General features: G+C 36.4%; 2 protein-coding genes across 2 annotated transcripts; one reads left to right on the top strand and one right to left on the bottom strand.

Moving 5' to 3' along the window:
- Nucleotides 1-688: 688 nt before the first annotated feature.
- Nucleotides 689-10,106, top strand: HEN2 (RNA helicase, ATP-dependent, SK12/DOB1 protein). The gene is given in 19 exon segments (XM_008225730.2): nt 689-828; nt 1,245-2,045; nt 2,048-2,113; nt 2,116-2,210; nt 3,457-3,771; nt 3,903-4,007; nt 4,136-4,204; nt 4,527-4,694; nt 4,785-4,856; nt 4,933-5,049; nt 5,511-5,720; nt 5,836-5,994; nt 6,198-6,287; nt 6,408-6,500; nt 6,710-6,863; nt 7,131-7,279; nt 7,376-7,471; nt 8,250-8,342; nt 9,745-10,106. Coding segments are annotated over 18 exon segments (2,961 nt in total). The 5' UTR covers nt 689-828; nt 1,245-1,246; the 3' UTR covers nt 9,856-10,106.
- A 374-nt stretch (nt 10,107-10,480) lies between these two features.
- LOC103323718 (cytochrome P450 CYP73A100-like) lies at nt 10,481-12,618 on the bottom strand. The gene is made up of 2 exons (XM_008225728.3): nt 11,664-12,618; nt 10,481-11,407 (listed from the first exon to the last, which is right to left on the bottom strand). The coding sequence occupies exons 1-2, from the start codon at nt 12,539-12,541 to the stop codon at nt 10,672-10,674; spliced, it is 1,614 nt and encodes a 537-aa protein (XP_008223950.2). The 5' UTR covers nt 12,542-12,618; the 3' UTR covers nt 10,481-10,671.
- Nucleotides 12,619-15,823: the final 3,205 nt, after the last annotated feature.

Raw genomic sequence — 15,823 nt, 5'->3', positions numbered from 1 at the left:
CCCCCATGACCACCATCCTGTACTCCTAGACCAATCCCCCAATCCCACAGACCCTTCCCCCTATCTCCCCCTTATGTATTTTCATCCCTCGAACCCAGCCCACCCTCCCTCTCTTCTCGGTTTTTCTTCTCCTCCCATTCCCCATGACCACCACTCTATACTCCCAAACCAATCCCCACCCTACATACCCTGCCTCACCTCATCCCTTCTATTTTTTACCCCGAGCCCAGGACGCCACCCCCCCACCCCTTGGGTTTTCTTCTCCACCCATAGAACCCAACCTACACCTAGAGAGAGAGAGAGAGAGAGAGAGAGAGTATTATTTGAATTTTCTTGTTTTTATTTATTTTTAATGTACAAAATGACCATTTTGCCCTCATATTTAATGGAAAGTTGGATGAAATGTTGTATATTTAGACGGCAATGAGAAAATTGATAAAAAAAGAAGTTCATATCCTTAATTTTCTTTATAAAAAAAAAAATGTTGTAAATCAAAAGTTAGATACACCAATTAACCCTTTTGGTTAATGTAAAAAGTCGACGAAATGTTGTTTTTTTTTTTTGCCAGGTAGGCAAAAGGTTTAAACTTGAGCAATTTTTCCAATTTTCTTTTAAAGAAGTTATTCCCGCTTTTTCATTTTTGGGTTAAAAACTCGTGTAAATTTTGAATAGCTTCGGCGAAAAAAAAAAACTCAATAAGGCCCTCTAATTGGGCGGTTCTCCGAATAGCCGCTGTAAAACCCTAATTAGCTCCTTCGAATAAAACCCTAATCTGTTCTCCTTTATGTCAAGCTAGGGCTTTGGGTCGCTGAGAAAGCTCGGTTTCAGGTAAGCCAATTTCAAAACGTTGATTCATTTTAAAGGACGTTTTTCTGTTTTCTGTTTCTCTGTTCTTCTTTTGTTCTCTCGTTTAAATAATCTGAATCTTCTATAGTTGACGCTGGTAACAGGTTTATGGTTCCTTAGGAATTGGCTGTTGATACCTGAAATCCAAAGTAGTTTTCTTAAATGAATTTCTACTATATTTGTATTTCTGGAATATTTTTGACGATTTTATAATGCAAGTATTGTGTAACTTGATGATTTGACACAGTATATTTATTCAATTATTAAAAAAATTACTCTTTTGTGAACACACACCACTTTCCTTCATGTTTTCTTTTTCAAATTTTTGTAGAAGAAGAAAAACTCAATATTAATAGGAGACTTTTGTTCAGTTTGGCTTAAAGTGGATTCAATTTTAGGAATGGAAGAATCTCCAACGGTTGCGAAACGAAAAGAGCCTGAAGCGTCAGAGATCACAGAAAACCCCATCCATGAATCTCCCCAGAAGCGACGCCATTTGACCCGAACATGTGTGCATGAGGTTGCAGTTCCCAGTGAGTACACTTCAACCAAGGATGAGTCGGTTCATGGAACCCTCTCGAATCCTGTGTATAATGGCAAGGCGGCCAAGACATATGAATTTACCCTTGACCCATTTCAGCAGATATCTGTGGCATGCTTAGAAAGGAATGAGTCGGTTTTGGTTTCTGCCCATACTTCGGCAGGTAAGACTGCAGTCGCAGAGTATGCAATTGCCATGGCTTTTAGAGATAAGCAGAGGGTTATATATACTTCACCACTGAAGGCTTTGAGCAATCAGAAGTATAGAGAGCTCAGCCAGGAGTTTAAAGATGTTGGATTGATGACTGGAGATGTTACAATCTCACCTAATGCTAGTTGTTTGGTCATGACAACTGAGATCCTTAGGGGAATGCTTTACAGGGGTTCGGAGGTTTTAAAGGAAGTTGCCTGGGTTATCTTTGATGAAATTCATTACATGAAGGATCGCGAAAGAGGGGTTGTTTGGGAAGAGAGTATTATATTTATGCCTCCAGCTGTTAAAATGGTTTTTCTTTCAGCCACAATGTCCAATGCCACTGAGTTTGCAGAGTGGATTTGTAATTTGCACAAACAGCCTTGCCATGTGGTGTACACAGATTTTCGACCAACTCCTCTGCAGCATTACGTTTTTCCAGTGGGTGGGAATGGGTTGTATCTTGTGGTGACGAGAATGAACAGTTCAGGGAGGAAAATTTTGTGAAGCTGCATGATACTTTTTCAAAGCAGAAAGTGACGGTCACAGGAGTTCAAATGGCAAGGCAAGTGGGAGAACTGCAAAAGGTGGGACTGCATCTGGGGGTTCTGATATCTTCAAAATTGTTAAGGTGCGCTCTTCATCTTTAACTTTTGCTCTTCCTTCTTGTGTTATACTGATGGGTGGGTTTTCTTATTTGTTCAAACATAGCTGGCCTAGTACTGCAGTCCATTTTCCCTTTTCCTTTCTCTTAGCAGCATAACTTTTACTCGTAATAGTACCTATGGTGCTCTATTAACCAATAATTTAAGATTTTGTATGGCCATGCATTTAATTCAATATCCTATATGCACAAGAAAATGCACCATTGTTGGTGGATTTAACTTTTTAACGACATCTTCATATTGTTATTTTTTTTTCTTGATATTTGTTGAGTATGTTTCTCTTTTTGGAGAAATCTCTTCACTTTTAAAGCTACGGTTTCCAAGAAAGAGTTTGGTTTTCCTGATGCATCTTATTTTGGTGAGCAATATAAAAAAACTTTCACTGATGTCAATTTTAACAATAAAAGGTTTCGTACATGCTACTATGGACGAGTATGGAATTTTCTGACCCGACATCGTTTAATCTTTTATTAGTACTAGTTGCATGGTGTTGTTTATTTATGGCAAGTTTGGACCATTTTTGGCAAAGATGCAATGTTTGTTTCTTTTAAGTGCTCATCTTCACTGGTGGATAGAAATGAGAATCTGGATGGCAGTTTTCTGGTCTAATATAATATGCTTGCCTGAAAAGTAATTTGGTCATTTAGGGTATCAAGTAGGACATCCAAAGGTTATACTTATTAAAAACAAAGAGAGAAGAAATGAAATGAAAAGTAGAACACTAAAGGTTTTCAGAGCCAAATGTTTTCTTTAGTAGTGGGTTTGGCAAATTGCCTAAGGGTTGGGTTTATCACGTGTAATGTTAGCAAATAGTCTACTCTTGCCATCTAAGGGCTGTTGGAGCGGAACTTTTAGACAGGTCCTTGCCAAGCATTACCTTTGCAAACTTTTATCTATTGGAATGGGCGATTGAAAGATTCCTGAAAATAATAGGTGTTAATGTTTTCCCTCACTTCTGCTACATCGTTCTTACTCTGGACGTCTTATTGCACTTGCAGTAGAATAGGAGTTACTGTCCTCCTGTTTCGGCCATGATGTACTAAACATTTTCTGTGAGATGTTATTTTACATTTCTTGATGTCACTCTGGCTGACCTGTTTATGCATCTACCTACCTCATTGGTGCCTTCTCCAATTGACATTATTCATATGCCTTTCTTTCTTCCTACATTCATTCATTTATTTAGTTACAATTTTCTTCCTCAAATTTCAGATGATAATGGAACGGAAATTTCAGCCAGTTATAATTTTCAGCTTCAGTAGAAGAGAGTGTGAACAACATGCGATGTCCATGTCTAAGCTTGATTTTAACACCCAAGAAGAAAAGGATGATGTTGAACATGTTTTTCGTAAGGCAGTGCTCTGCTTAAACGAGGAAGACAGGCAGTTGCCTGCTATTGAGTTAATGTTGCCACTCCTTCAGCGAGGCATTGCTGTTCATCATTCTGGCCTTCTTCCTGTTATCAAGGAACTGGTTGAACTTCTTTTCCAGGAAGGCCTTGTAAAGGCCCTTTTTGCTACTGAGACAGTAAGAACATCTCTTAAGCATTCTTTTCTCGCTTTTCTGTGTCATTTGCTAAAGTTCTGGTTTATAGCTGTAGTTTGTTTAGTTTCTATGTTAAGAATGATTGACTTATTAATATCTGTCGTTTGTGACAGTTTGCAATGGGATTAAACATGCCAGCAAAAACTGTTGTTTTCACAGCTGTTAAGAAGTGGGATGGTGATAGTCATCGATATATAGGATCTGGTGAGTACATTCAGGTAAGTGAAAATTTCGCTGCTTTTTTCTTTAGAAGAAACAATAAGTGAAAGAGACATGGTTGTATATTTGAATGCTGCATGCTTAGATATATATTTTAAATTATTAACAGTTATCGTAATTCCTGTAGATGAGTGGAAGGGCTGGGCGTCGTGGCAAAGATGATCGTGGTATTTGTATCATAATGATTGATGAGCAGGTGATTCCACCACTACTTATCTCTCTGTAGTATACAAGTCCCACTCACTAAGTTCTATATTGATTCATAAATTGAGAAATTGATCATTATACATTTACCATTAGAAGTCCTTCCATATGTTGAAGTTTCCATTTAGTCACCTACAGATTTTTTGTTGCTTTGTTATGTTTTATTCTTGTATATTTTTAGAGCTAAATTCATATTTATAAAGGGTGAAAGGAGAAAAAGAGTTATTTTGTTTTCTTGAAAATCACAGCCCAGTTTGATGTTTGAGAACAAGCTTAGGTCATGAAATGAATGTTTATTTTGTTACTTCTTGCAGATGGAAATGAACACACTCAAGGACATGGTTTTGGGTAAACCAGCTCCTTTAGTTAGTACTTTCAGACTCAGCTACTACTCAATTTTAAATTTGCTGAGCCGTGCAGAAGGCCAATTCACAGCTGAACACGTGATAAAGAATTCATTCCACCAATTTCAGCACGAAAAGGTTTCTACTGAATCACATATTTTATTTGTACTGCACCCAACCACCTGGTGCATAGTGACTGACCACTTCGGATCTTTCTCTCTTATTTAGGCTTTACCTGATATAGGGAAAAAGGTTTCAAATCTTGAGCAGGAAGTGGCAATACTTGATGCGTCAGGAGAGGTAGTCTTTTCCATTGTGATTATATATGTTTTTCTTGTTTGTGTTGTATACTTATAGTTTAATGTTTTATATGCAGGCTGAAGTTGCTGAGTATCATAAGATAAAACTTGATATAGCCCAACTTGAAAAGAAAATGATGACAGAGATAACGAGGCCTGAAAGAGTTCTATATTTTCTTCTTCCTGGTCGCCTGGTATGTGCCGAGAATGGTCAAGCTGGTTGAAATTTGATTGTGATCATAATCTAGTTGTTTCTAATAGCATTGAAATTGAATAATGCAGTCTCTTGGTTGTATGTAATTTAATTTTTATAGATGTTGTTTAATAGTTTTGGAACTGAGTAATGCGGTCTACTCTTTTCTCCTAATTTCTATTTAATTCTCAAATATGTATTTCTGAGTACAAGTGCTATTCTGATAGGTAGAATAAGAAAATATTTACCTATTTCTTCTCACATCGATGTATTACCTAATAATTTATTGATATGAATTTTTCATATTGTGCCTTGACTTTGAGCTTCTTTGTTCAGCTGTCATTATATAGTATATACACTGGCTTAAGGCCGATGGTTGCTTCAGCTATTGATTTTATATTCCAAAGGTTGCAGGTCATGTTTTTGCTTGTTCTTATTCAAAAGGCGTTTTGATTGTTGTAGGTCAAGATTAGGGAAGGTGGTACAGATTGGGGCTGGGGAGTTGTAGTTAATGTGGTTAAAAAGCCGTCATCCACATTAGGCTCACTGCCTTCACGCGGTGGTGGTTATATAGTGGATACTTTGCTTCACTGTTCTCCTGGCTCAAGTGAGAACAGTTCACAACCAAAACCATGCCCTCCTCGTCCTGGAGAAAAGGGTGAAATGCATGTAGTAAGTTCATGCACGAGAAGCAACAAAGTTATAAATTTTAGATGTGGTTTATTAAGTTTTCAAGTAGTTGAACTGGTTTTCTGGAGTTTCTGATATTGCTATCCATCTGGTTTAGGTCCCTGTCCAATTGCCCCTGATTTCTGCTCTAAGCAAACTCAGAATATCCATTCCTTCTGATTTGCGGCCATTGGAGGCGAGGCAAAGTATTCTGCTTGCAGTCCAGGAGCTGGGAACTCGTTTTCCACAAGGCCTTCCAAAGCTGAATCCTGTAAAGGTAATGATCCACTGTCTTTGGTACGTTGTGGGTATGAAAAGACTTTTGTTTTCTACCATATTGTTACAAAAGTTTCCTGTACCTTACCTTTTAATTGTTAACATTTTTACCTTATAATTTTGAAAAATGAAAAAAAATGGTCATAAAACCACCTTTGATATTTCTTCTGTGATATATTTCTCAAAATTTATATTGAATTTTAGGATATGGGCATTGAAGATCCTGAAATTGTTGAGTTGGTTAATCAAATAGAGGCCCTTGAACAGAAATTATATGCACATCCGCTGCATAAGGTTTGTCATATTATTTAAAGTATTTCAAATTCCAAAGGCATTGTACTGTCTGGACAAAAAATTATTTTCTAGGAATTTACTTCACTATCACCCAATGTTCTTACTATTTGGTGACTGCAGTCTCAAGATGTTCTGCAGATTAAATGTTTTCAACGGAAAGCAGAGGTGGATCATGAAATTCAACAACTTAAGTCCAAGATGCGTGAGTCCCAGGTATGCCTGGTTTGGACAGTCCAGTCTTAAGCAGTTCTGACATGTGGTAGAACCATACAGAGTGTAATGATTCGTATGGGATGAGGGTTCAATGTTACACTGACCTTTTGATGTTGCATGTACCAAAATTTGTAAAAGAGTATGCCTACTCAACTCTGCTGTTTTCCTAACTGTTTCTTTGGTTAATTTGATTTCCATTAATTATGCAGCTTCAAAAGTTTCGTGATGAACTTAAGAACCGTTCGCGAGTATTGAAGAAGCTTGGTCACATTGATACTGAGGATGTTGTCCAGTTAAAGGGGCGAGCAGCCTGCTTGATAGACACGGGAGATGAACTCCTTGTTACTGAACTGATGTTTAATGGTAGTTGCCATGCACTTTTCCTTTCACCAGCCTGCAAAAGCTTTTATTACTTGAGGCCTCTTATCGGACAATTTGGCCAATGCAATAACAATAGAAACATATGATAAGATTGAGAACTTCTTAAAGCTAATAAAGCTGATTTTGGGCTTAGCTAAGCCCACTGGGGCAGTGAAGCTGGTCGACTTATCAGTTTAAAGCACCTTTGTTCAGCCCTCACTTCAATATTGTGTCAGTGTTCTGTAAGTATAAATGCTGTATGTTGAACAGGTACGTTCAACGATTTGGATCATCATCAAATAGCGGCTCTTGCAAGTTGTTTTATTCCAGGAGATAAATCGAATGAGCAGATACAATTGAGGACAGAGCTTGCTAGACCATTACAACAACTCCAAGAGAGTGCAAGAAGAATCGCAGAGGTGTTATAATGTTTAGCTTCACATACTGGTCATATGCGTAAATTATTTATCTATTTTTTATTATGAACAGCTAGTAATACCTCTACATGGCTGCAGATACAACATGAATGCAAATTAGAAGTGAACGTTGATGAGTATGTGGAATCAACAGTGAGGCCATACTTGATGGATGTGATTTATTGTTGGTCGAAGGTTAGTGTGTTATTATGTGACACAATTTGTTGCTTCCATGCATGAAATTCTCTCTTTCATGGCTATGTGTTGGTAACCTCGATAATTGATGATAGAAGTGGTGCAAAGAAATAACATCAAATTGATTTGGATATCAAGTGAAACTTATAAGTAAATGTGTGATGTGTATAATTGTGGGTTGGGATTTAAAACAAGTCATTTGAGGTGATCATAGTTGAAGGGTTTATATTTATGCTTTGATATGCTTGAAATGTTAATCAGGAAAGCAATTGGTAACTAAACGTTTTCTTATTTGATTTTATTTTTTTACAAAGGGTTATTTTATTTATACTTATGACTCTTGTACCATTGTTGTTATGATGAAAACTTAGTCTTGTAAATCTCTTTATGATTCAACCTCCATGGGATGCTGCATGTGGGTAATAGATATTAAACCGTAGGTCCCAAAGGCGGGAATGTTTTACAAGATAGAAATGACAGATTGTTTCTTCATCTTACTCGTGCAACATAATTTTATTTGTCTGTTGCTCATACAGTGGATATGTTTGAGTCACTTTATGATTGGTGTCCAATCATTTTCTGGCATTTTTGACTATGCTAGTTTGTCTAATGTAGTATATTGGGTTATTGGAAGTAGTAATGCTTGGACGGTTCAACTTTGTTAGTTTTTTTATTAGAGGGTTCAACTTCTAACCCTTTGATTGTTTTCAAGCCATAATTTGTTTAATAAGGACTACTTTTCTTTCCCTTTCTCTTTTTCTAATAAATATTTCATCAGGGTGCAAGTTTTGCGGATGTTACACAAATGACAGATATATTTGAGGGTAGTATCATTAGAAGTGCTAGAAGACTCGATGAATTTTTGAATCAGGTATAGTATTTTTCATTTTTTTCGTTCTGTTAAATATAACCTAAAGTGATGTGTGAGGAAGTATTGCATGCTTCCTACTTAGAGGGTTTTCAATTTTTCCAATTCAAGTTCCTTTGCATCAAATGATCATGAAGAACTATGATGGTAGAAAACAATTGTTTCATAGAAGTGGTGGAATGCATGTATAAACTGCATGATAGATTCTTCTTCAATTGACTAATTGGGTATCAGCACTGAGGAATCTTTGGCACGTGACTTGAATTGCTATGAAAAAGAATGAATTAGATATCTATAATGCTTATGATTGTCTTTTGGAACATATAGCCGAGTCAGTAAGCTATTAGTGTGTGCACTGCAATGTTCCACTATAATTTTGCATAAAATTTGAGTAGTAAATATTTGGTAACATGTATGTGAGATTCCAGAACACCCTCGCATAAAAGTATTTTTTATTTGTTTATTTATTTTCTGATAGAGATTAAAACTCGAGTAGTGTCTCTACCTTCCTTCAAATCCCAGAATTGCAATTGTAAACAGGATCTTGTGGTTATTAGGGTAAACCATACAAGTAAGTTTGGGGTCTTCCGAGCTCTCATGGGTTTGTTTGTGTAGTAATTGGTGGTAGATCTCGCTTTGTATCTTGGGTATATACTCATAAATAGCTTCTGCTTTGAAAAGAAAGACAAAAGTTAGGAACTTGAATTGAGGCTTGAAATACACTTGTGTTTGTACTAAAGTTTTCTGATTGATTGAGAAAATGCTTTTGTTAGGAAGCACAACATATCTCATAATTTGGTTTTGTGAGGATTCAGGGGCCTCTTTTACTACAGAACCCATTTGAAAGGAGTGGAAGTTTATTTGACCAAGATAACATTTATAATACACCAGGAAAACTAACATTTACGATTGGTGATACTACAGTAGATTCGGTTAATCATCAAGGCTTTATGAGACAAATTTGGTAAGTCCAGGGGTGAGAAAAAAAACATGTACAAGTGTTTACTGCTGTGGCCTTATTTACAGCTGTCTGTGTCCTTTCTCGGATCACCTTACTGCCAGGCGTAATCGAGTTTGGGCAGGACCTGGGCTTGGTTATTAGCTTTCATTTATAGTTATTGTGATCTGGGTTATGATGAAATTTAACTCTTCATAGCGCAATTGGTAGCCAACACTGAAAAGGGAGTAGCTTAACTTGCTCTGGCTCTTTGAGTAAAAGTTTTGTATACGCTAACTTCACCACTGGTAGGGTTAGTTTTCTGTGTAGCATCTTGATTAGTTATGCATGGAAATTTCGGAAACACCGACTTTAATTTCCAAGAAATGTGCCCATATATTAATTCCTTCAGAATGGGGATAGCATTAGAAATTATCTTACGGTTTTAACGGACTGGCCTTTTTTCAGTTGCGTACTGCCGCTCATGCTGTAGGAGAAGTTGCTTTAGAGGAGAAATTTGCTGGAGCAAGTGAAAGCCTTCGGCGAGGTATCATGTTTGCGAACTCCCTTTATCTGTAGATTTCTTCCCGCAGGCCATCACATGCATGCTGGAGACAAAGGTTTCCTTCACGGTAGTGTGTTTTTGTTCTTGTTGTATCATGTTTCTTTCTTTGCCAAATATATATGTTCTTTTTCTCTCCTTTTTTTTAAAAAAATTTTCTTCCTGTTAATCCACATTGTGTACATCCAAATTTTGGAGACCTATGTGGAAAAATATACTTAGAAGCATTAATGAAAATTAAAGATGTTGGAAGCCTTTTTATTCATAATCTGCTTGAGTTTCGGCCCTCTTTATTATCCATGATTCATGGATGAATATCAGGTTGGACCCAAATGGAGATTCCACTATGTTTAATTGGATTTGAGCATTCAATCGAATTTGTAGTATGATGGTTAAAGCCAACAATCCAAATATCTTCATCTTTCCCTTCTAATCTCAAAGAAACCGAGGGTTCGTTTGATAACCATCAACATAATTAACCTTCGAAACAAGTTTTGTATAACAAGCTTAAATGGATTCTCAAGTTGTGCTAAGACCTGAATTCATTTAACAATGACAAATGGTGATGTTCGAAAATTTGATAATATTCAATAATGAAATAGTGATTATTGATAATTTGACAACATAACATATAAATTATAATTGTATAACGAAAGAGGGCTTTTATTTCCTTATAAATTATAATTGTATAACAAAAGAGGGCTTTTATTTCCTAATGGAGAAGAAACGAGCACATAATGGAAAAATGGAAATTACCAATAGTAGCACAGAACATTTATATGTTGCTTTAGCATTTAAATCTTGATCAACCATTAAACAGATTTGTTATCAAGTCATGCCTTGATCGGGTTGAATACAACAGTTGAATGGTTTGCCATGTGTAAGCTGAATTGCCCTCCTTTTTCACTCACATCAATCTTCTCCACCCCTTGAGGAGCCTTCATCTCAAAATTTGACACCAATTTGGCAATGACAAGGCCTAGGATTGGCAATGCAAGTATGATCCCGGGGCAGCTCCTCCTTCCCATGCCAAATGGCAAGTACCGAAAATCGACCTTCCCTCCTGCCACGGCCTCCGTACCGCATTCTTCGTCCAAGAACCGCTCCGGTCGGAACTCCTCAGGGTCTTTCCACCATGCAGGGTTGTTGGCCAGCCACCATGCATTGACAACCACCTTAGACTCTTTGGGGATGGTGTAACCTCCTAGCTTTGCTTCTTCAAGGTTCATATGAGGTACTAACAAAGGTATTGGGGTATGTAATCTTAATGTCTCTTTTACCGTGGCTTGTAAGTATGGTAACTCATGCAGGTTGGATTCTGTTACTGGAGCTCCTTTATGGACGATTGAGATTTCATCACGGATCTTGCTTTGAATGGTTGGATGGTTGACTAGCTCAGCTATGGCCCACTCCATGGACCATAGTGTTGTTTCTATTGCCGCAACGTTAATGTTCTCCACAATGTAGAGCACATTATCTTCACTGATTTCCCCCTTGATTTGAGCATCTATTATGTGGTCGATGGCACAACTTATCTTGTGCTTCTCTCCATTGGCAGCCATAATTTTCCTGTAAACACAAAAGTTTTTGCTTATTTAACTTGTTTAGATCAAAGCGGATATAAAAACCATTAATTACGTGAAATAACTATTTGTACCACATTTACTGATCACATTACTGATCATATCTTTCACATTAAAACCGACTTATCTAACTATATAGTCCGTAAGAGGTGTGGTAACCAACGTGGTATCACTAGCTAGCATTACACTTAAGTTCGAACATACATAACACAAATTTGAGGAGAAAATAAAATGGAAATTACCTTCTTTGCTCAACAAAATAATGGTTGAAAAAAGCCAGCCGCCTACTCTGCAGGTCTCTGCACTTGTTCAAGTACCCTCTTAGAAATGGTCTCAACAAAGGAATGAAATCACCATAGTTATACTCGAAGCTCTGAGCCAGCCGACTTCTCTCAGAATTAAACCTGGTAGCTTCAATGAACAAAGGGTCCTCTTGTGATTCAAACTTGGCATTGAACATCATCCTATACATAATATTGTACAACATCAATTGCAGACGCTTCCTAACTACTATCCCTTCTGTCTTCGCTCCTTCATCTTTGTTTAGATCATGCACAACTTGGTCCATTTCCACCTCCCACATGTTGCTGTAATGCTGCACAACTTTGTTAGTGAAAAATGGCAGCGTCATGATTCGACGCATTTTACGCCAGTGATCCCCGTAGATGGTGAAGACCATGTCTTGTCCATTGCCGGTGAATATGTCGAACACCACGTTTCGAGGGCGGGAGCCAAACTCTATGCCTTGGTTGTGGAGGACTTGGGTGGCTAGGCCGGGGTCCGAGACCACAGCCAAGTTTTTGGAGCCAAGTTTGAGGAGGAATACAGAGCCGTAGGTTTGTGACATGGATGCAAGAAGGCGATGGTTTAAATCATTGCCAACTTGGAGCCAATTTCCAAAGATTGGGATGGAGAGAGGACCAGGAGGAAGATTTGAGGAATGGTTGGAGATGAAGTGGATCAAGAAGTAGGCAATAATGGGAATTAGTGGGAGGAATATGATTGAGAAAGTTGAAGGAAGAGGCAGGGAAAGATGAGAGCTTGAGACTTTGGTGAAATATGAAAGCAATGTGAATGTGAGAAGAGTGCAAACGGTGGATTTGGAAACTACATAACCCATGCTGAGAGAGAGAGAGAGAGAGAGGTTGTGGGTTTAGACAAAGGAAGTACCGTTATATTTGAAGTTTGAGAATTGAAAGGAGGGAATTGGGTTTTTATATAGGCCTGAAATGGTGGTAAGAGAGTTGGTCTCTCAAATGGTTTTTAAGAGAATCGATGGGCTCTATCAAAATCAAGGTAGGAGAGAGTGGTGGGTAGGTACGTAACCTTTATAGTTGGTAGGTGAAAATCTAAAATGCTTGTGACAAAAGCATTTTCATTTAGATAGTCCAACTTGCCTTGTTTTCCTTATAACCGGCATACTTCCGCCACTCATATCATTGGCTTAATCCTTGACGATGTGTAAAAATTCACACCAACAATAATTGTTGCTGACCTTGCATGAGGCCAGGTCAAATAAAAGATCGGACTGAAAATTAGGAGAAATTACTTTGGAAAAAGCAAAAGGAGAGAGAATTTTTTTTAAAAAAGCTAAAATGGACAAAATTGCCCTAATTTATTTTTGAATTTCCTAAGGAATTTTTTACATTTGCATGTCTTTGATTTGAATGTTCAGAGGTTTTCTTGTCTTTTTTGAAAAAGTTTTGGCTTTTTCCAAAAGTGAAATTTTTTTTATGGCTAAAACCTAAATTTACTAAATTCTTAATGGTCAGTTTGGGTGAGGGAAAATAACTCAATTTAAGTAAAAGTCAAGAATTTAAGAGAAGAAATTGACAATTCCTTTATTTGGCAACTTAAGCACGGAATTTATTAAATGACACGCAGAAAAAATCGTGGAAATTGAGGGCATCTAAATCCCGAGTTGAATTTTCACCAAAATAGGCGTCATTTCACAATTTCCACAATGCTATTTACAAAATTCTATCATTTAGAAAATTCGACATACATAAATCAAAACACTGAAATTTTCAATTGCCATAAATTAAAATTATGGAAATCTAAATTCCGTCAATTTAGAATTTTATGTAATTTTCAATTCCTTCATCCAAACAAAGGGTAAGTGAAGTTGCCATATATGACAATTCTATACAACAATTATTTTTTCGATTTTAAGAGAATTTTATAGTCAAATTAACTTCTAAAAGATTGGACAAAGAGAAAGCAAATGGTCGCAACAAGAGACGACATCCAAACCAAACCTATAAGGATTGTAGTTGTATGCTTTGTGCATGTCTTAGTCTTATATTTACCATAAACCTCCAACATTTTCTTGTTTGGTTAATTATGTGAAGAAATATAATATTATGAAATATGGTTGTAGGGATGACGTCTCCAGCTGCTGATGAGGACTTCAGTGTTGGTTCTCAAGTATTATTTTTGGGTAAGAAAGCAAGGCATGAAATATGGCGAATTCTAATTTGTAACTTGGATTTGACCCACAAGAAAGCTAGCGATTAGAAGGCCAAGCAAGCTATGTTAAAAGTTTGTGAACTTATTGTTGGAGGAAAATATATATGCAGCTAAGCTAACATTATAATAGGAAATATATAGGGATTCTTAGATCTAGATCCAAAACGATTAGTTGTCATTTCGTTTAGTGCACGCGTTTTTGGTTTTAGATGTAGGTCATTTGACTTTTATTACTCTTTTTAGTGTGTTGATTTTAGATCGAAAAACAGCAAAAACCAACCGATAATTTACCGCAATGAAACGGCAATCGCGGTAAACCGAACCGCATTTGCAGTATGAAGAACCGAACCGCAATTGCGGTTGCGGTATTTGATTTTCAAAAATTGTGGTTACCACAAACCGCAAAGTATAGCCACACGGCTATACTATATAATTAAGTCTTTGCAATTCCAAGTTCTACGATTGCTAGTGAAAATGCTTTTAGCCTAGGCAAGAGGATTGTGGATCATTTTAGAAGCTCTTTGCATCCTAAAATGGTAGAGGCATTAGTGTGTACTAGTGATTGGCTTAGAGCGGACGAATTTTCCTTTTACAAGGAACCAATGGATGATGAGGTTGAATTCTACAAGGAAATGGAACATATGACAACTTGTAAGTAATTAGTTTATTTATGCTTCTTCTTATAATAAAATGTACTAAACTATGTTGTTTTATTTGTAGATAGTATTGGTGCTCAAACAACACAACGGGGTTCTTCAAATCCACTCACTACCAACACTTGAGTTTGTAACTTTAGTTTGTAATATTAGTGCATTGCATTTTCCTTTTAGTTTGTAACTTTAATTAACTTTGAATTGAATTTTTCTTTTTGGTTGTAACTTTAATTCATTTTGCTTTGCATTTTGCTTTTAGTTTGTAACTTTAAAAGATTTGGAATTGGAATGCTTGAGAAGTTTAACTTTAATTGGAATGCTTGAAATTGTAACTTTAATTTTCTTTAGGTTGTGAATTTATAATATGCTTGAAAAGTTGAGGTTGTGTATTTATTTATTTAGGTTGTGAATTTATATTTGTGTGAATGCTTGAGAACTTGCGGTTTTAAACCGCTAATCTGCTTTTTGCGGTTGTCGGTTCGCGGTTGAAAAATTACCAAACCACAAATGGTTGGTCGGTTTGCGGTTTGGGCAAAAATTCGCGGTTACCAAACCGCAACCACCCCTAGTTGATTTTACCATTTGAGGTAAATAAGGAAAACATTGAAAATCTAAATTTAATGAATTATTTACTTGTAATTAAATTTTAGAATTTAAATTTGGAATTCTTTCATTGATAATATTTACCTAATATATGAGTAAACTACAAATTAATCAAAGAAAGTAAAGACCCACATATTATACTAATAAATTAGGCAAGCACCCACATTAAATTATGTACCTAACATATAGGTAAATAGTGTTCTTATTGGCAATGAAAAAAACTTAGTGATAAATTGTGTTACCTATAAGTCATGAATATAAATTAGAATACTACCTATAAGTTAGGAACATAAATTAGAAGACTACCTATAAGTCAGACACAAAAATAGACAAATGAAATTGTATGTTACCTATAAAACAATGTACATAAAATACTATTATTCATTATCTAAAATATGAAAAAACAAATATATACCTTTGCAATAGGCAATATGATAATATACCTACACCATAGGATAATTTATTTACAAGAGTATATACTATACCTCTACCATAAGGTGAACAAAAATAAAAATAATTACCTACAACTTTTCAAAGAAAACGAAAGGGGAAAGGAATCTTGTAATATGGAATGCCATTATCTTGGGTCACATTCAAAATCATCAGCATGATGAGGTTTTAGAATTATATGTGGCAATGTGCAGATTGTCACTTGACCGTACAAGATCAACACTCTC

The sequence above is a fragment of the Prunus mume genome, linkage group LG2 (assembly GCF_029339155.1).
Source record: "Prunus mume cultivar Tortuosa linkage group LG2, ASM2933915v1, whole genome shotgun sequence".
NCBI classification, from domain to species: domain Eukaryota; kingdom Viridiplantae; phylum Streptophyta; class Magnoliopsida; order Rosales; family Rosaceae; genus Prunus; species Prunus mume.
This window is presented reverse-complemented; position numbering and strand designations above follow the sequence as displayed.